Below are 23,369 nucleotides of genomic sequence, written 5' to 3' on the forward strand. Positions count from 1 at the left end.
AAATTAAGTAAATAAAACATATATTACATAATTCAAATGCACTAATTTTCAAGATATCAGATTGAAAGTTTTATAATATTTAGCGGTTTGAAAATTACCATGATGAAGTTTTTCATTCCTATGAAGTTGAAAAGCTTTTGCAAAAAAAAAAAACTTGCAAAGATATGATATGAATAAACAGAGAAATTGCGCGATGATTAATTGCTTTTCACTTATATAAACCTGTTTTCGTTAAAATTAAGAAACGAGCAGAACTTTCATTCAGCCTGATAACGACAAGAACTCTAACTAAAATATATTTAAATTACTCTGAAATTGTGTCACCTCCGATTTTATTAAGCCAAAAGAAAAGAAAGAAAAAGAAAATAAAAATGAAGAGAAAATAAATTCAGAATGTTTTAATTTATTAAAAAATAAGGAATTTATTTGAATTATTGCTTTTATAAAAAAATAATCTATTAATTATTTATTTAATTTATTATTAGTAATTTAAATCTAAGTATAAAATGCAAAAAGCTTAATTAATATTTTTGTGTCATAAATGACTGTAATACTTTAAATTAAATTTGAATTATAAATTTCTTGAATTTTAGATAATTTTTTCTCATAGATCTACATAATTTGAGTTAGATTTGAACTAAGTTTATTTTTATTTTAATTTTTATTCTAAAAATATCAAGAATTCTGACGCATAAAAACATTTGTAAATAATTGCACACTATTTAATTGCGATTATAGTATTTTAGAATTATTTTTATTAGAAAAATTAAAAAAAAATACATTATGTATATTGTATATTATGTACAAATTGCATAAATTTTTTAGAAAAAATATGATATAAACAAAAGAACAATTTATTATGACAAGAAGAAAAATAAAACAGCAAAATTAGAATAGATAAATAATAAAATTAAGAATAGATAATAAATTATTATATTTAAAAAAATTTATTTTGTTAATTACAATTATGCAATAAAGTAAAATTTACAAATTTTATAATTTAAACATTATAAAAAATACAATTTAAGCTATTAAAAGTTATTTATTAAAATACAAGAGATAATAATCAATAATAATAGATAAATTACAGAAATCTAACTAAATAATACAAAATAATAAATATAAATAAATATACAATATAATAATAAAAAATTAATAATAATTTTATTATTTCTTTTAATTAAACACAAATTATAAGAACAAGAATAATTGAAAAATAAAAAAAAATTATCAAAAATTATAATTATACTTTTGTATAATTGTATTGTATTGCGTAACTAATTATAATATTATATTATGTTTTTCGATTATTCAATATTTTAATTATAATTAATCAATTAAAGGATTAATTAATTATCATGAATAATAACGTATTATTATAGCATATAATGTTCAACTTTCACTTAGAAAAAAATCACATCATCATGTGCGATCATAATTTTAATTGCCTCGATACTTATCTCTTTAAAAATATTTCACACGTTTAACATCTTGTTTTTTCTTTCAGCCGTGGTAGTACGCTATTTGACGAGGCGATATATTGGCGAATACAGCTCAACCAGTGGTAAGTCGCTCTTTTTTTCGTTTCTTTTATATTCTTTAATTCTTTCGTAACCGTTTACACCATTCTTGCTACGCGTTACTCGAAAATCAAACCTTTTCTCTCGTTACTTTCATCTTGGCCATAGTTCTCAATATTTTTCATCATGGTATAAGCGAATATAACTTATTTGGACAGCTTTTTTTTTTATTCTTTCTACGATCAACTGATTATTTTATTATACTAAGCCACTTTATATTTTTAATCTGCTATATTTTACAATCGAAAAGGTTTTATTTTTATCTTAGTAATACAGAATTATGTTTTAATGGCATAAAATAGACTAGTTTTTTCTTAATAAAAATGGTTAAAGATTTAAATATTAATTGATTAAATTTTATATTAGGATAATTATTTATAAAAAAAAGTTTCAATTTTGCTAAATTTTGAATATATTGAAGTAGAGAAAACTATGTAATCTTGAGTAACTTATACAAATCCTGTTTTCTACAAGCATAATGGCCGATATAATATGCCCAAAATATATACTTAACGAATGAATTATATGAGATTAATATAAAACTATCGTTATAATTTCGGTAATTTTGATCATTGCTACTTTAATTGCTTAACGATATTGTTTTATATATTATTTTCGAATTCCATGGATTCTTTGGATGATCCCAAATCAGATTTGCCAGATGATAGCCAATATGCTATTCTCTTGTGCTATTAAAAATATCTCCCTAATATGAAAAATAATTTCTTTATAAGTGATATCATATTATCTCCATTATGACTACTGGATAGATCAAAGCCAAACATCGCATTATGTCACGTAATTTTAACGTTGTGACGTAATTTTGTTTAATCCAGCAGTAGCAATGAGAATAATATGACATCATATATTCTCATGCAGAAATTCGAAATGTCGAAAGAAAATTGAACTGCATTTAATAATAGAGAAAGTGAAATTCATGTCCAATAATTTTATTCTTTATGGATTAATAATATTAATTCATCGATTATTTATCGATTATTTTTTGAATATCGGTATGTATTTATAAAATAATAAACTTATAATTAAATGGACGGTTTCATACTGACACATGTTATGAATGCACAACGGCTATAGAACATTCAATATATAAAAATAAAAGATTTTTATTAATATTTGGAAAATCAATATTTGCAATATTTGCTCTTAAAATCTAATAATAATGAATTATATTTTATTTTTTTTTTTAACAATGATAGATTTTTGATAATGATAGTTTTAAAACTATATGTGACATGTAATATAATTATTTTTAAAGCTATTACCCGAGAAGTATTAAATTATTCAATCTAGTCTCAAATTCATTATCATAATTAATTTTGTAAAAAAAACATATATTTTTAATTGTTTTTAATATTTGATACAAAAAAAAATTCAACATTTTTTAATTTCTAAAATTACTTAATTGATCTAATTAAAAATTCTTAATATGTTTAAAAAATTCTTGAATATCGTTGTTTATTTTCGAATTCAAAATATCAATTGCTACAGTTATCTGTAATGAATCCAATGGATTATCTTTGACTTCTTAGAACTTCTTATATCTTCCAAATTATTTTGATCTGTAATATTCAATGGATTATTTTTCATTCAATATAAATAATAATCAAAAAGTATATATTCCAAAACAATTTAGACAAATTTTAAATCTGTATTAATTATTTATATTAATTTTTTTTATTAATTATTATTTATGTTATACATCGCTCATTTGTTTCCATAATTTTTAATTTTTCGATAATTTAATTTACAGCGATATATGAAAAGAAAAGCAAACTATACATGAAAATTTTTTTTAAAAATTTCATTAAAAAAAACATTATATTTACATTAATTGTTGGTATATTGAAAAAAAAATTTTAGAAAAATATTCTTGTATAATTATCTTAATTAATTAAAAACGATTTATCGAAAAAAGTCTGTGGATCTATAAACTCCTTTTTTTAGAAACATTTAATTTTAAGAAATTAGAATTAAACAAAATTAAAAAAAATATTGTTATTAACTACTGTTATTATCATTAACTATATATAAGGCTTACAATGTGTCATCTTTCAAAAATTCTCGAGGAATTATGACAATATGATTAAAAGAGATTACACATGATTTCTTTTCACGATTGTGAGGGGGCGATCATCGGCCGACCGCGAGTACAAATTGAACGATCGTGAAAACGGGCCCTGAGAGCGTGCAACAACTTCTTCCCCGTAGAGTATCGAATTCTCGGAATGCGGACCATCGTATAAACGTGATTATCTAGACTCCTTTTACTGCGAGTTCCAGTTCCCCTTTAAGCTATGCATACCGAGAGTCGTGGCGAGCAACGACAAGATTTTCAACAAGATTTGCCTTCTCGCATTTTTACTCTCGTATTTCTCTTCGTTTTTGCCTGGCTCGTTCTTCTTTAGTATATCTCCAGGGTTGATTTTATGAATATACGAAAGGCGAAGGTTATAAGTTAGTGGAATGTGAATTTTACAATTTGTTTTAATATTTTGGAATAATTATGATATTATAATATTATTATTATACAATATTGAATGAAAACGTTGAATTTTTTTACCGTTTCTTTCTTTTTTTGAAGATAAATGACACTCAATAAAAATGAATTTCGATTATAGAAATATATGATATCATAATAATGATAAAACGTATGTATAATATGTATTATACGTATTTTAGAATGAATTATAATGTACCATAAATATATCAAAAAAAAAACGTTTGGTAACGTTTTTGTTGAAGATGAATGACATATGTATTCAATAAATAGACTCTAATTATAAGATATGACATCATAATGATGACAGAAAATTAATATTTCCAGGATTAATTGGTACCAAACATCTTTGTAAGTTATATTTTGTTTACAATTTGTTTTTTTTTTATATTTTATAATAGATAGATTATATTATAGATTATAATAAATGAAAAATATCGAAAAATTTGTATTTTCGTTAAAGATGAATGATATTCAATAAATGAATTTTCGTCATATATTTCGTCATATAGTTTATATTAGTTATATGATACTATAATAATAACAAAAAACTAATAATATTTTCAGACTAAAAAAATATAAAAGATTTGTAAAATCATAGAATGAGCGTTTCAAATTTGATAATTAAATTCTGAAATTCTAATTTTTGATATTTTTGATGATGAAATGATTTATTTATAATGAATTGAAAGATGTATTAAAAATAATATGTATTTTTAATTCTTTGATAAATATTACTGAATGCATTGACGGAAAGCAGTATATAAAATTGTGTTATAAAGTTGAATGGTATTATAATGATAATACCACAGAGAGATAATTTCATTCAATATAAGAGCAATTACTATATAACGTAAAATATATATAATTTAGTTAATAAGAAATTTATAAAAAAAAAAATAAAAAGAGAGACGAGAATATATTGATATGAAATCGTTTATAAATTTATGAATTTTTTTTTATAGAAATTAAGAATCTCAGACATATAATTACAAATCGAAATAATTATTCATAATTAGATACTTTGCGAAGTTATATTACATGTGTATATTGTTAAAAAATATTCTCAAGAGATTAAATTTTCTAGCAGAAAACTAACAAAATATTGATTGTAGTCTTCAATATCTTCAATAAAATTTTACATCCAATTTAAGTTGTTTTAAACAATTTAAAATTTTTAAAAATTTAATCCAAACAAAGATATCAGATTAAATAGTGTTCTAAAATAATATTTAGATAATTTAAAAAATGTTGATTTCAAAATACTGTATATGTTAAATGAAATATTCAAACTGAATTATCTTGCGTAATAAGCACAAAATCAAAATCTTTCATTTATCATCTTTCAAATTATGGTTCAGAAACTTCTAACAAATCGCTCATAGGCAAGAACGTTATCCGCATCGCGCATTATTTCAGCGCGAATCTCGCCAATGCGATAAAGAATTTAATTTCTCCGTGGCGGCGCGCTGCCTGGTGTCATTCACATCTCCAGACAGCACAATGGTCTATTTAATAGATCGCTTTTGTTAATCGCGCTACTAGAGGCGTGCCGCCATTATGGTACCGCGAAAACAACGCGTATGGGACCATGTAGCGCTTTGTATTGCGCTTATTATCAAGCGTTTGTACATGTTGAACGAGCTATAATTGACCTTTGAGCACAGTACGATTTTAATTAAAGATATTCTTAAAAATAATCGATCGCTACGATCAGTACAATTAACGATACAGTAAATCGAAGAAAAATACATTTTGAATTTATAACAATATTCAAACATATTATGTTATAAATTTGTTATTTAATTAAAACAAACATTTTTTTATAGTATGAATATTTCAATAAAATAAATATAATATAAATAAAATTGGCGAAAAACTTTAATGCAGAGAAATGAAATAGAGAAATAAAAAATATAAAATTTAATAAAAGAATAAAAAAACTTGTTCATTAATAATTTTTAATGTTTAAAACTATTTAAAACATAATATTTATCAAAAAGAATGTTAAATCAAATGTTTTCTTTTTTTTTATAAAAAAGATTATTAGTCATTAGTAGTTGTTTATTTTGGATTTATAAAGATAAAACGAATGATATAAAAAGGTAAAACGTAAATATAATGATATTTTTTAAAAATTTTCTATTATTGATCGTTCATTTGAGAATAAGCTGAAAATTCTATTTTCTGAATTATTATATATTTTTATGTAATATTTATCTTATATTGAATTAATTCTTCACTATAAAAAAATCTGTTTATATATTTAACAATCATTAGATGACTATATGTATATAGTCATTTATATAAAAGATGCAATATAGATATAATGTGAAAAAATATAAATATAAAAAATATATATTTGCATAAAAATTTGCAATTTAGCAATAATATATAGCATACAAAAGAAGGTATTTTATAATAATTAATATTAATATAAGATATTATTCCCAAACATGTGTTTAGTTAATAGTCAATTATAATAGTCAATTAATAAAATCAAAAGCAGACCGTGAGAATGGAGAACAGGAAAATTGCTACGAGGCTTCGTCGTAATCTCTTAAGATCTAGTTGTGTCCGCGCTCGAATTCATATTACCCGCCAATGACCGATGCATGCGGTCGCGCGTATAATAGGCCATGATTTACAATCTCTGGAGAAATAAAGAAAGAGAAAGAGAGAGAGAGAGAGAGAGAGAGAGAGACAGATAAACTCAGGTCTCTGACTTAGTCTCGGTTTTCACTTGGCTAAATAATAGAGATCGCTCGATTTCACCTTCTTGCTTTCTGACGAATGTATTACGTTAAGTCTTGCCTACCTGTTTCGCCGGCACAATCAATTTATGATTCTCCTGCCGCTCGACGGATCTTGTACCTACACACGAAGAAGTCTCTCGTACTGCTTTCCAGGGAAGTTGTTCAAGCTAATTTTCTCAATTCTCGCGACCGCTTTTGACGCGGCCGTTTTCTGTTCGTGTTTTCGATTCTTAAGGGTTCTGAAAGCGTCGTTAATGGTGATCGTTTTGTTTTGAATGAATTTTATTCGATTTGTTTCCACTGTGGATTTCGTGGGAAGGATTTTCTTATCGTTTCAGATTAGGAAAATTCTGAGATTTCGTTTGTATAGATCAATGATTCGGGTTTGTCTGTGCAATAGAGATTAGGATCTTAAGATTTATGTTACGATATACATTTTTATACATGAATTATTGGATTAATTTTGAGCGTGAAAGAAATGAAACTATCTATGATAATAAATTTTATTTTTAGTTAAATGAAAGAAATTATTACTTGAAATTGTACAGTGGATTTATATTAGTTTGATATATTTTTTTATGTCTTGTGAATTATTATATTTAAGCTTTTCTGAATAATTTTTTACATTATTATTATTATTTAAAATGGAACATTATAATTGTCTACAATAACGTTTAATTATTGTCAATATTGTATTATAAACATAATTTATTGTAATTTGAAATATATTATAATTTGAAATATATATATAATTTGAAATATATATTTAATCTCTCCTGAATTTATGGAATTTTAAATTTTTTTGTTTCAATAATTAAAATTTTTTTTATTATTTTTTTATTATTATTTTAATGATGTTATGTATCATATGAATATACGAGAAATTGAAGTTTATTATGATTTAATAAAATTTATTAATATTGAACTTTTTAATTAGTTAGTAACTAATGATACAAGATTTTGAATTTTTCATTTCTTTATTATATTTATATGTAATTGATAATAAATTATATAAAATAAAATTTGCTAACTTTGTTTCTTTATTGTTTATTATTAACATTTTTTCTTCTATTTTTGATATTTTTTTTAACCTCTTTTAATTCTTTTTTAAATTTTTCATTTGAAAAAATTAATAATAATTATCTTAGAATTTTTGGTTTTTTAAGTTTTCTTTTTTTACTATTCGATACGTGCTATTGAGAAAAAATAAAATATTATTTTTCAAGATATTTTTGTAAAGTAAATATTATATCGATAGAAAAGTTATTTATGGCAAAAATGATTCAAATTACAAATATTAATTTTTTAACCTCTATTATTTATCTCTTATCCTCTTTTTTTCATTATCTTTCGTTTACTTGTTCTAGTTAGTCTGTTTAATATTTCCTCAAACTGTTTCTTCCTCTTATACTATGTTTCTCTAGTATCAATAAAACAGTATAAAAATTAAAGAATTCTTTACAATAAGTCGCAAGAATATTATTACTTTGAACACAATTAAATTATACATTATAGGAACGCGATTAAATTAGAATTCAAATTATATTTCCATAATTCGTTTTCATCGCATATATTATTGACAGTCATTATTTTTAAAAGCAATGGCCTCGTAGATCACTTATTTTCGTAATATTTCTAACAGTTATTATTCCAAATAGCTTCAATTTAAAAAATTTTATGCTTTATGAATATTGTAAAACTAGTCCAAATAATTAACCAGATAAATATGTATTAATTCATCACTTCAGAACTGATTTTTGAAAAAAAATATTGTTAAAGATCATATTTTTATTCCTAATTTAGTGTCGTTCATTAATAAATAATAATATATTTGTAAATCTTAAAATTGTTTAAATTTATTTCATAGTTTTTATTGCTATAATTTATTATAATAATATAGTATATGTATTATAATCTTTTTTATTATAATGCATAATTTTAATATAGTGATGTATATTTATGTTAAACGATAATACAGAATATTTTGAAAACTTTTAATTTAAATAAATTCTTTTTTCTAACATTTCTATATTTTCCATTATTCTATTTTTATATATTAAAAGTTTATTGATTTTATTTTAGTACAATGGTAGTACAAAGTAAGTAAATTCTAAGAATAATAAGAATTGAATTTGAAGTATATAATAATATATACTATAAGTATTATTATTATTAGATTTATCACTGCCAATATGTTATGTAAATATATACATAAATAAATTACATATATTATCTATAAATTAAATATATTTATATAAAATTAAAAATATAAATATAAATTATAAATATTATATAACATTCTATATAAAATTTATAGAATGCACATAGTGTAAGAAAAGACATAAAATATTCAATATAGTTTGCATTATGATATTTGAAGTAAATATTTTATAAAGTATTTATCAAAGTTTCATTTTTTTAATCATATTCATGAAAATTTGATTTCACATAAAAGTCTGCTTATAACACAAATAAAGAGAATTTTGAAAATTTGTAAATGTAAATGTTAATTAATATTTTTTATTTTATTATTTTATTTTAATAATTTTTTATTTTATTACTTTTGTATTTTATTAAATATTTATCTTTTTAAAATTTGATAAAAAAATTTTAAATACAAATATTTTATTTTTTCTTTCCATAGAATAAAAAAAATGTATTGTTCTTGACATAATTTAAGTTGGAAGGTTTTAAATGAACACTTTCTATGTACGAAACAGAAGAATAGAGCTAGAACATTGAGAAATTGAAAGGATTTCTTGATATTCAATTTGTAAAATTTTTCTGAATCATTGCAATTTTTGATTGTAAACTTGAATCGTACGAAGTCCTCTTATTTTTCTTTTTCTTTCTTCCAAAACAAAAAGAAATTTAAATTTGAGTTACGTTCATAGATAAATAAATAAAATAAGTGTTACCATATATATCAGACATAAAGAAAAATTATACGATGATAAGAGACATCTGTCTAGAATCTTACGAAGTTCTCTCATTTTTTCTCAAAAAGCAAAAAGAAATTTAATTTGAATTATAATCATAAATAAATAAAGCTCAGTTTTTTTTACATATCTCAGAAATTGAGGAAAGCTATCGCGACGATAAGGACATACCTGTCTAGATTTTTCCAGGGGCGGATATCCATGATGTCTCTCGCTCACATGTGCGCGACTGCATGGCAATTATTATAGCAAGGTAACCTGCATGAATTATGGGAGAGATCTGCATTCTCTTCTCGACCCTCTCCATAGACTCTTTATTTCATATCGAAAGTTTAAATCTCCGCCCTCTATTTCTAGGCGCGTATCTCGTTTTCCTTCTTCGTGTGCATATTTCTGTAATGGTATGCCCTCGAGAAAGATTGGTTTGGTGATCATGACTAAACGCTAGCCATTAATCTCTTTAGGATCGAATTTATAAGAAATCGCGCGACAAAAATATTTTAAACACGTACATAAATATATGTAGAAATGAATGAATAAAGAATCATCGATCGTATATTATTTTAAATAAAGTTGGATATATTTAATCAAGATGATTTATAATAATACGGTATTTAACAATGGTATATATAATAAAACTATGGAATATATCATTTTCTTGCAATCATTTGAATATTAATTGATTTTCTTTCGATTTCTTTCTTTCGTTTTCTCTTTGTCTTCCAAAATTCATATTCAAATTCGAAATAAAGGATAATGTCAACTTTATTTCTTATATCACATATATATCCAATTTACACCCTTGACTTTTCTTTGTCTGTTTTCTTTTTTTCTCACATTCGTGATTTTTCATTCTTTCGTCTCTTTTTCTCTCTCTCTTTTTTTCATGCATATATTGTATTATTTTAATATTCAATTGAATTTTTGAAATTTTCTTATTTCTTAATTTAATTCGTTTTTGTACAAAACACTTAAAGTGTTAATACAATAATGATTATTTGCTTTTAAAATTATTACATAAGAATCCTTTTTTCAATTATTGGATATGATTGAACTGAAAAAAATGTATTTTGAGCACAAATATTTATTATATGGAATATGGAATATAAGTATATATATAATTATAATTTCAATTTAATTTCAATATAATTTCATCTATAAATCATATTTAATATGTACAGAAGCTTCAGAATATGGAAAAATGAATGTTATGATTGTAATATAATATTAATAATCATTAGAGAATAATATAATTAGACACTATATTTAAATAAATATAGCTAATATGATTATTATTATAATATATCTATAATCTTATAACATTATTATATTATAGAATGTTCCATTTTTTTTCAATCAAACTTTGATGGTATACTCTATAAATTAAAATAAGAAAAAATTGTTATGTATGTATATTAATTATTAAAAAGTTATAACATAAAATAAAATGTGAAATAATCAATAAATAATACGCGTATATTATATTTATAAAATATGACTAAATCAAAGCAATATTTACATGCTTTGATATTTATTTAGTTTATTGATAAAACTTTCTACAATTTTAGCATAAGTACAATTTCATTTTAAAATATTATTATTATTATTTGCAGAAATAAAAAAATTAAAATAATCTTCAAAGAATTTTAAATTCAATCTTTTAATTTTTATTACCTATATTTTTAATATTTTAAATATAAATATATTCTAATTTATTAAACATCAAGTATTAACAATAATACGTAATATTATTGAAAAATGTGTAAATAATTTATTATATTAAAGTACGAAAAATATATTAGATAAATAAATAATGAATTACACAATTTTATTCCACTGTACAAATTTTAAGTTATTCCCTTGATTTAAAAAGGAATTAAATTTATCATAGTTATAAATATATTTTAATGTTTTTCAAATTTTATAAGATTCCACGATTTATAATTAGATAGAAGATCATAGAAAATCATTACGAAGAGACATTAAATGAATATAAAATTACATATGTGAGTAATAAATAAATTACAGATTTTTTTAAAAGAATTTTATAAATTGATTAAAAATTAAGAAACTAATTAAAAAAATTTAAATGAAAATTGTTTGCAATGAAATTTAACGTTTTAATTTAACGTTTAAAAAATGCAAGTACAAAATATAGATTTATAAAAATTATACAAATTGAAATATAATTTTATTTTCGTTTTAAAACAATTCTTAGTAAGATTTTAATGCAATTCTTAAATTTCATCCAGCATTTTAATGTTTCAAACGTAATATCTGGCTCCTGAACGATTCTAAAATTTTTCCTCGAAATTCTTGAATTAGAGACTAAATTACGAGTACTTTTATTATATCTTTCTTCCATATTTGCTTCTCATTCTCTGCCTCTTTCGCCAGAATCATTAAAAATAGTCTTACGAAGAAAACTGTCAAATGGATCATTCCTCTCTCCAAAGAGGAGATCTTTGCAAGCATTTCGCGCAGATTTCGGTAGTATTTTGTTCGAATACATGGACGGTAGATGTTATTCGTGTACAACAATGTTTGGTAAGGAAGAGTTCATTCCATACCGTTTCTGTTGGGGAAACACTGTGTTCCGGTGAATGGAGAGTACGTGCTTCGAGGAGGATATGCCGGGCCTTGGATTTGTTTTCATTCGTTTTTCTTTTCGCGCACGGGTGGTAGAAAATCGAGAAATGTTTATGTTGACGGTGAATAATTTATGGAATAGTAATAAAGATCATGTTCTCTCTGCCGATGATTTAAGAGCAGCGAGCGTGTAGTTATGCAACGTGGTTATCTAACTTATAGATAGAGTTCGAGCGGTGATTTTTTTTATACGGTATATGGTGTTATCGCGTGAAATGTAATTAATATAGTAGTTTTAAGGAATAGAGCTCTATGTTTCCTAATGTTTTCTCAGATAAGATTTTCTTTTGTAATATATTTATGTATATATTAATGTATTTAAAATATATGTATATTTTATATATTCATCGGATATCTTTGGAATGTGGATTTCAAAGATCGAAATAAATACAAAAATTGTATTACAAAAATGTTAATAATAACAAAGAGAAATAAAATGAAATAATTCCATCTCCATTACACTATCGTATCCAATGCAAATTTAAATTACTTATAATTTTAATAAATAAGCCGATATTTTTATGTAGAAATTTTTGTGTTTATTTTTTAGAATCAAAAATATATCTCATACAAATATATGCATATATTAATTTATATATATCATAGAAAGATTATTTTCAAATAAAAACAAAGCTTATCTTTTTCATTGTTACTTGAAGATAAGTTTTTGATAAGATAAAATATATATAATGTTTTATTTTTAAAAATATGAATCACAAATAAAAATATAAATAAGAATATAAATGAATAATAGCAAAGTCTATCTATCAGAATATATAAATTAAATATAAAATATTTAATGAATTATAATGAATGTTTAATATTTTTTCAATTTCTATTATATCGTAACTATATTATAGATCGTAACTTATTATCACAAATTTTCATTGATTATATTGTTATTTATATTATTTATTATATTATATATTATTTATTGAAATAAATAAATGCTGAAAATTTTGTACACTTATATTGCACATTATTTAAATTTATAAAATTTTACATATTTTATTTTATTACACATTATTATATTTGATAATTGGTGATCAAACAAATGAAAAAAGAATTTTTTTAAATATAAAAGTGAAAAATATGATTACTAAAAAAATTGTACTTATAAGATTTATTTTTATATATAGCACACAAAAATAAAATAAAATAATTCCTAATTAATTCTAATTCTAAAATATAATACTATCTTAATTCTCATCTTTTAAATCTCCATAAAATTTTACTATTTCTTTCTTAAATTTCATTTAGAACTTTCACTAAAAACCTTCATTAGATATCCTGTGCTCTTTTCATAAATTCCCATCAGAAAAAACAAATACAAAACTATCTTTCTTTACTATCGATTACGATCGCAACGTTCAATTTTACGAACTTTTAATCACGAAGAAAAATCTCTGAGCAAAATTCTCAGACAATTGAGATATAACAATCTCTCGTACTTAATTAACCGTATCGTCTGATTTCTCTTCTCGTTTTATGCACTTATATTATCTATCTGCAACAATACGAAACGCAGTTGCAGAGGGAGTTTCGTTTTCTCGAAACAATGTTATAATCGTCAGGTTCTTTGTCGTTTTTCATGGAACAAGGGGCCATAAACAAGCATGGATGGTATTTTAACGCCATCGGTCTCGGTCAATGTTCAAGAACTGTAATTAGAAGACTTGATCGATGGAGCTAGACAAGAAAGTGGATGAAAGTCTTGTCCCGTGTCTACAATCTATGCGTTCTTAAATATCTGGCGAAACGGTTATCTTCGAATCTAACTTCGAAAACAATATTCGATAAATCTTGTGATTATTTCGAAGGAAAAAAGGAAAGTGCTAGTTCAATTTTGCTGATTTTTTATTTTTTGATAATTATTTTTAGTTTTTATGATATAACGATTTTTAAGGTTTTTATGGATTATAAGGGCATTTTAAAAATAATAGTACGATCGTAGAAGAAGTGATTGTAAATGAAAAAATAAATCGAAAATATAGAATAAATTTTTTTTTTTGAGATTTTGTTTTGAATAAATCAAAGTTTAAAAAGTTTTCAAGCAAAATTGGTTATTTTCTGATTAAATATGAATATATTGAAAATAATCCTCTGCAAAATAAGAAAAAATTTTTTCATATAAAAATTAATTTGCAGAAGAAAATTGAATTTAAAAATTTATAAATTTACATAATTCACATAACTTTTTGACTGTATATATTTAATTTTGATTTTCACAAAAATCAAAATAAAAGAATAAAATGTCATTTTTTTATTTATTTTTATATGTAATTTATTTAGAAATAAACTAATTTTATTTATATTTGAAACATTTTTTAATTTTAAACTTGATTTAATTGAAAATGAATCTTTAAATGAAAAAATTTTATTCTATATTTTAATTTTTTCATGTCATCTTCATCTTCTCTATAATGTATCATGTATGAGATATTCTGTACAAGTAGTTCAGAAGAAAGATTTTCTTTCTTATTATTATTATAAAATTCTTATAATATTATCTTATAGTATTAATATTGTAGAAATGAAATTCAGCAAAAAATCAATGGTTATATAGAAAGTAAATTATTTACTATTTAGATATCTATTATATTAAAATCACATACGAAGAATGAATATTAATTATTCGATTTCAACATTAATGATTTTTCTAATGATATATACAATCATTACAAAAAATATTTATATATCTTTCTATTTTATTGTATACATATAATATATTTCTTATTTTTATGATATATCACCCTTTCGTTATCATCATCTAAATATTTCATCATATAAACTACACATCAAAGAAAGATATTTTTAAATTAAAAAAGATTTTATTGACCCTTTTATAACCATAATAATAGCAACATAAATATATTTTTATATCATATTTCACTTTTATTTCTTATGTGCTAAAATTCATGAAATTTTATTATACACAAATTTTATTTTTGTACCGTTTTTCAAGCAATTAGTTAATCAGTTATTCAAGATATATATTAAAATATATACAATAAAAAATAATATTGGTAAAAAATATTTTTCAATAATAAATTTAAATGTAATAAATTTGAAATAATAAATAATCAAAAGGCATAATATCATTCAAGGGAATAATAAATTGAAATCTAAATAAATTAATATTTAATTTCCATTCTTAACATAATATAATTTCTATCACGAAAAAAAAAAAAAAAAGACATAATCCACTCGATCATCCACAATACACAATACATATTTTCTGTATCTATTCATATAAGTATATAATCTCAGTTTATAATATAGAAATAATAATAAAAAATAATAAAAAATATCTTTCAATAATAAATTTAAATATAATAAATTTGAAATAATCAAAAGGCATGATATCATTCAAGGGAATAATAAATTGAAATCTAAATAAGATAATATTTAATTTCCATTCTTAACATAATATAATTTTTATCACGAAAAAAAAAAAAAAAGACATAATCCACTCGATCATCCACAATACATCATCGGACGATAAATCTGTGAAATTCTTTCACGATTTAACCATAATTCACCCGTCGACATAACCGCAGATTATATACCGTAAGGATCTCAGGAAGAGATCAAACGAATCTTGTGGATCCGATCTAAAAGCGCCAACAGTTTATGAAAACGAGAATTTACGATTCCGCGTTACCCGTTAATCGGGACGGAATTATTCCGTCCAGCTGGAAGATATATCGGCGGAAAAACACCGAGTTCTCGACCGATTAACTACATACATCACGGAATTACTCTTCTGGAACTGATTGATCTACCGGATTAGAGAAACTCTTGCGTGTCGCCGTAGGCCTCTGTGTCGCGTGTCCCATGACCCCGTTTCGAACCCTCGTTCAAGAGAAGACTGACCACCTATTTTACGGGTGGAAGGATCATTTCTCGCACCCCTTGTTACGATACGATCGGCGAAGATCATTGAATCGGCTCAATGAACCGATTTCTTGATGCACGTGATGTTGATTGCGAGCATCAAAGCGTGATCAAGTTGCTGATAATAATTATTTAAAAGTCCGTTAAACGCCTACAACCTTAATATTTTTTTATCTGTGCAAATTATCTTGATAAAATTAAAATTTAATAGAATTTAAGATAATTAATGTAATTTAGAACTTAATAAATTTTATTTGTATACTTTCTGATTTTTAATAGAATTATTTTAGTAGAATTGTGAACATTTAACAATCTTTTTAGTAGAAGTATAATTGCTTTAAAGAATTTTTTCTCTTTTTCTTATAGATGTAATAAAGTTTTTTGTATTCTTTTACATATATATTCCTTTACATTTTTTGGAACAATTTTTTTCTAAACAAAGAATCTATGAAATTGTTATAATCAAAATTTGATTATACATATACTAAATATATATATATTTATACATGTTCCAAAAAGTGAGATTTTAAATTATTTCTAATATGATTTATAATGAAGCGTAAATCGAAGATACACACAAAAATCCAAGAAATTTTATCATTAACATACAAACATAAAAAAAATTTATTAGTTATTGCTTATTTCAAATTTTTATATTACTTTGTTATATGTTTAATGTTTGTAATTATAAACATAAATTGGTATTATTATTATTATTATTATTATAAGATTTGTTAATTATAATTATAAATAAATTATAAATATTAAGTATTACTTATTATAAATATAACAGTTAAAAATATAAATATAAAAATATAGTTACAAATATGATTTTGAATTTACTTTATTAATGCTAATATAATTATTAATATTTTTCTATTACTAATACTTAGAATAATATATTTTTTGGAATAATTTGTATTATATACGCAATAATATTCTGAAATGATAAAATTTCTTCTATTGACGAGTATTTCTTCAATTTATTAAATGTATTAAGTTTTCTTCTTTTTTCTAATTTAATTCGGTTAATTATATCTTTTTCCTTAATTACTTATTTAAATTTATTACTTAAATTATTTAATTTTGAAACATATCAATGGATATTTGTGATGCATAAAATTTTAGCTATTTTTATATTATATTCTTATTAAAATTTGCATTTCCATAATTCTGTAATGATATCTACATGATATTTATATTTATATCTGTATGAGCTATATAATTGACTTACAACTTTGTTTTTTAAATATATATCATTTTTTTTCCTTAAAAATCAATATACATATATCTTTGAGATCCATTTGGTTTCTTCAAAGAAAAAGAATAAATAAAGTCATTGTCTATATATTTGATTAATTTTTCGAGAAAATCGCAAGTAATCAGTGAATGTAATTAGGAAGCATATAATTTCGCTATATACCACATCTAGAGAGGGATAATTGCTTAATCGATCTATAAAATCGATTACAGATGACATCGTCAATATGCCAATATCCCGTGTTATATAAATAATCGATGAAAAACTGGAACGAAACTAGAGAAGGTATAATAAAGAATCTAGAGAAGGTATAGGACAATTATTCTATACTCTAGAAATAAAATACGAGAAGGTCGAAGCTGTAAATCTGACAGGAAATATAAATTTATGATTGTAATCGTGAGATTAAGTATAAACTAAATGATGCTGTTTATTTCTTTGAAAAAGTCTATTTTTCTAATTATAATTTAATTTTGTAAACATTGGAGGAAAAAAATGATAATGATTTACGTAGTTTCAATTATTGATTTTTTTATTTTATTTTTTCTACATATTTAAACATACAGAGTATTTCAGAAAATTTGGAAAAATAATATTTTCAAATAAGAAACAAAAGATATTAAAAAAAGGTATTAAAAAAAGATATTTGGTGATTATAGTACAATTACAATTTAATTTATTATATATAATAATATATTTAATGATGATTTAGTGATAGTTATTTTGTAAATTATGAAAATATTGAGATATCTTATGACAAAGTTTTGTTTATATGGTATAATAATTTTTTTAATTATTCATTAATATTTTTTCTGAAATTCTTTTTATTTTTAATTTAATTTTAATATATTTATCAATTGCATCAATTTTTATGATAGATACATAATTTTTAGTAAAATTAATATTGCCTTTCTTTCCTCCTTGTCTTTCTTCTTATTTTTATATTATTATTCATTATTGTTCCTTCTATCATTGTTCCTAACTTCACTTTTTTCTCATTCTATCATTTATCCTTTCTCTTATCGCTTTTTTCTTTTTCTTCTTTCTTTCTTATACTTGTTTCTCTATCACTACTTTCCACTGTTCCACTTTCTTTCTCTTTTATAACCACATTTTTATCTTTCCATTTTATTACGCTACTTTCTTTCTAAATTTCTTATTTTTACTTCTCTTTTCCCTTTTTTCTTTTCTTCCATCTTTGTACTGTGCTTGCTATTCCATATTTTCTTTCTTTCTCTGAAAAATTATTCAAAATTATCTCTTCTTTAAAATCCATATTTATTCTCTTGCTTATATATTACTTTCAAATCGAAAGTGTAATTTAAAATTAATAAATTGCTAAACCTGAACTTTAAAAATCTTTTATTTATTTATTTTCTTTTCTTTTCATTTCAGATATAACCAGAAAGTCTCTGAATAAAGAAAAGAATTATATCAAATTAAATACAATAGAATTTTCAATTTTATTTTACCTATTCTCCAAATTTCAGTTAGATTAGATTGAATTACATAAAATTAGCTAAATAATTAATTTATTTTTTGTAATGCATTTCTATTTTAATAATTAGTAATTAAATTGTTTAATTTTTAATCATGCATTCATAAATTTGTTCGTTGTTTCTAATCGATTATTGAAAAAACTGCCTATCCGATGAATAAGTTTATTTTTCAATTAATTGGGATAATCGATTTTCTCTGTAACTCTGATCTAATAAAGATGTCTAAAATACTCAATGATCGCACCATATGTCAAAAACACTAGACCGAGCAAAATTCACTTATACCAACAACTAATCAAATAGAAAGCAGAGTTTTCTCTATCCTACAATTTATCGATTTTCAATCAATTTTGATCAAGCTTTATTTTAACCAGTTCCATACATTCTCCATATATTTTCCTCGCTATTGATTATCTTTCTTCAGGGGAACAATCTGCATGGATAAAAAGTAATAGCTAATCGAATATAAAAGCACGAATTAAATTCGATTCCACTTCGAAGTATTGAAACAAGGATTTCGATCCTTATTGATAAATAATATACAAAAGTTACCGTTTCGTACGAAATGATCATGAGAAATAATCGATATTTTTCATGTATCTGCATGATCATTTCAATTTTCGATTAGCAATATAAATTAGTATTACTATGCGCTCATTGCAAGGAATAATTCTGGATGATGATTTAGAAAGTAACAAATGCACAAATGCATTCGTGTGTTGTCTATAAATTTCGTGCATGAGAACGTGGTCCAACTGGGAAGAGATTAGGTCATGCATTATGGACGATCAATAGATCATTCATGTTCGATTGATAGATCACGTATACCATAGTATATAAGTACGTATGCGAAGGGAATAGGATTAGATTACCTATTAGAAATGATTCTCTTAAGCAATTGCTTGAGAAAACTGGAAGAAGTTCTGCAAATGTTAAATATTGATTAATCAAAATTGAATATATTTTATTTCAAATAAGATAAAAAATAATTATTTGAAATAATGAAGTTTAATAAGATATTTCATCTGAATTAATTAAATAATTAAAAATATGGGATAATTTTAATTTCTTCTCAAAAATTCAATTGACGTAATTCACGATTCTGTTTTCGCAGTTTTTATATATTTATTCTTCAATAATATATTCTCAACTTATATATAAGCCATTACTATGGAATTTTGAATTTCAGGCATAATCGATGTAATGGAATTAAAAGGTTTTTTTTTTTATTTGAGATTTTATTTGAAAAATTAAAATATTTTAAACAAATTTTAAATAACGAAATAATCTAAAGAAAAATTATTTGTATGTTTAACTAATACATTTTAAATAATATAATATAATATAATCGTAGATAAAATAATAATGTTTTATTTTAATAAAAATTTTTCAAATAATTTATTTGAATAGTATTTAAATTTACGATTAATATTATTGAAACATCGATAATAATTTGACTATTTAATTTTTAAGTATCTATTTATAATGGAGAGTAAAAAAATTTTGTTGATTATAATATGATTATATTATAAGTCATCAATGATCGTGATTTAAATCTTCTAATAGAAATTAGAAATTAGAAAATAAAAGAAATAATAGAAATTAGAAAGTTCATGAAATATTTTGAAATATTGTAATTATTTTGTTTGAAAAAAATTTGATTTTGAGATATTAAGGAATAGATATTTCAATAATGAAATAGATTTGAAATATTGATTAATTTTTAAAATTGAATTTTAAAAATTTTTTGTCTTTCGTTTAATTTTTTTTTTTTTTGTTATAATGGATAGATAATTTAACTTGAATATTTATTTTTTATGCAACATTTCGACATTTATTTTTTATTTTTATTTATATCTCTTTTTATTATATTTGTAAATTATGTAAATTTTGAATATTTTCTAAAAATACGATAACATTACGAAATATGTTATAGAATAACTTTCTAGAAGAATAATTCATTACTTATGCAGTACATGTAAGTAGATATATACTATCTATTTGAAATTCATTATTCGTATTATTCATACATAATTCATTATTCCAGTATTGAATATTCATTACAATCAGAATCAAACAAATACATAACTGGGGTATTCATATATAACTAGGATACGTAAATATCTCGTAACATTCAATCTATATATATATATATATACATTTATTAACAATTAAATCTATTGTTTATTATAGAAATAATAAAATATTAAAATTTATTAACAGAAGAATATCTGTTTTATTTAAATACAATGAAATATTTTTAAAAGAAAGAATGTCATGAAAAGTATTCTACGAAATATAATCTTCAATGAATATTAATTTTTAAATAAGAAATTATTTAAATTTTTGTCTTCTATTTTCTTTATTGATTTTCATTTTTTTTATTTATGTTTAGGATATACTTAAGTTTTTTTTAATAAAATAAATTTTGTAACATGCTTTATTTACTTTCATCGAGTTTTTTTTCACATGTTTTGGTTTTTTTAACACAGTTGTAAAAATATCATGAAAATCGTGTTTATTTTCTATCTGTGTGTTTATTTTCAAATCTATTTTTTTTATTCTAGAATAGCTCAAAACACAACTTATTTTAATAAATACAAGCATTTGAGACAAACAATCATTATAAATACTTATATCATAACATAAGAAAAATGTTAAATTGTTATAATTTATAATATAAAATATTTATATTATCTCTATAAGCTACTTATTAATATAATAATTATTGAATGCCTTTGGAAGATTGATTTTAAAATTTTAAAATACAAACATAAAGCTTGCTATACAAAATCTAAAAATTACACGATTTTTATTAAATTATACATACACAGATATATCATTTTTTGATGCATTTTTCATATACTTAAAATTACATTTAATACATCATATCAATTTTTCATTTGATAACAGATAAAAAAAGCATCTGTATTTATAAAAGCATCAGATTGTAAATTTTAATTAATAAGATGCTTACAACGGTCAACATTGTATCCAACAAAATTTAAAAACTAAAAGAAAAAAGAAACACTTGTATGTAGATGATATAACTCCAAAATTTTAAGAAATTATTTCGACGTATCAAAAAAAAATCACTTTTTTTATTATTTACGTTCAATATTAATTTAATTTTGCATAATATATTTAAAATTTGATGTTTAACGATTACATTAGATTCCGAATTATTTTCGATCTCAGTCTTCTCTAACCTCGCGAAATAAAAAATATTTCTTGCAACCAATTATTTCAATCCGTCTCTTCATTCCTTATCTCATCTCTTCAAAAAAACACGCATTCGCACGAAGCTCGTATCAAAAGAACCTCTCGAATTTCTCTCCTCTGCTAGCTAACAAGCGCGCAATTTAACCACGCAGACTCGGAGTGGCGTCGCATCACCTCGACTGAACAACAATGAAACGTCTGAAGGATATACACCTCGAGATAAACGACCAGGTTTGATAAGCATCCGACTCGAGTGAAACTGATAATGCACACACCATCTCTCGAAGCGTTGATTCGCCTCGTTTCACGGTTAGAGGCGGAAGACGATAGGCGAGCCGAGAATTAAATTTCTATTAAAGCCTTCCCCCCTCCCTCAATCTTTTTTTTTTTCCCCCTCAAGTCATCACCCACACGCGCGGCGCCTTCGAGGAAATGATCGAGGAAATAATCGAGAGGGGACCTATACGCGAACAGCTTTCACCGTTGGAGGGCGTTTCTTCGGAAAAGTGATCCTCGAACACGAACGAAAGTGTCGGGGGATCACTGGCGTATTTCCGATTCGTTTCACGCGTGATGCGCGGATAAGCTGAGAGAAAATGCACGCGAGCGTGCGACTACCGGCTGATTCGATATCGCAGGATGTAAATTATCAGGAGATAAGGGAATTCGCGCTGTAACGTACGCGCTATCGATGAATTTTTTTGTGTAAGAAAGATGACGGTGGAAAGGTTCGTTGGAATAAAATGGAGGATAGGTAGGTAGGTCAAGGAGTACGTTTATGGTTTCAATTGATGAGTTGATTGAACTCGTTGGGAAAGTGATCCGTGAAAGACTTTTCTCGATCAAGACGTAACGTGAAAAAAGAAAATTTATTATGAATTCGATGAATGGTAATATATCGATATTTAAAATTGTAAATTTAATTAAATCATTAAATCATTGTTCATTTTTATCAAATCTGTAGGAATATTGAAATAATATCTATAGAGAAAAAAAGAGGAGATATCTGGCGAGAAATAATTCTGTTGAACTTATTTTTGTCTGAGAA

At 23.2% G+C, this 23,369-nt stretch overlaps 1 protein-coding gene across 4 annotated transcripts in view; it reads left to right on the top strand.

Annotated features, from left to right (window-relative positions):
• The window catches only part of LOC100869557 (ras-related and estrogen-regulated growth inhibitor), a 131,430-nt gene that overhangs the window by 23,096 nt on the left and 84,965 nt on the right, over positions 1 to 23,369 (top strand). For all 4 annotated transcript variants that reach the window (XM_086917908.1, XM_086917912.1, XM_086917911.1 and 1 more), the window contains one exon: positions 1,508 to 1,564. In XM_086917908.1, coding sequence (XP_086774034.1) covers positions 1,508 to 1,564 — 57 coding nt within the window. The remainder of the gene's footprint in view (positions 1 to 1,507; positions 1,565 to 23,369) is intronic.

The sequence above is a fragment of the Apis florea genome, unplaced genomic scaffold, assembly GCF_048593485.1.
Source record: "Apis florea isolate Af1SG1 unplaced genomic scaffold, ASM4859348v1 contig_2272_pilon, whole genome shotgun sequence".
Lineage (NCBI taxonomy): Eukaryota > Metazoa > Arthropoda > Insecta > Hymenoptera > Apidae > Apis > Apis florea.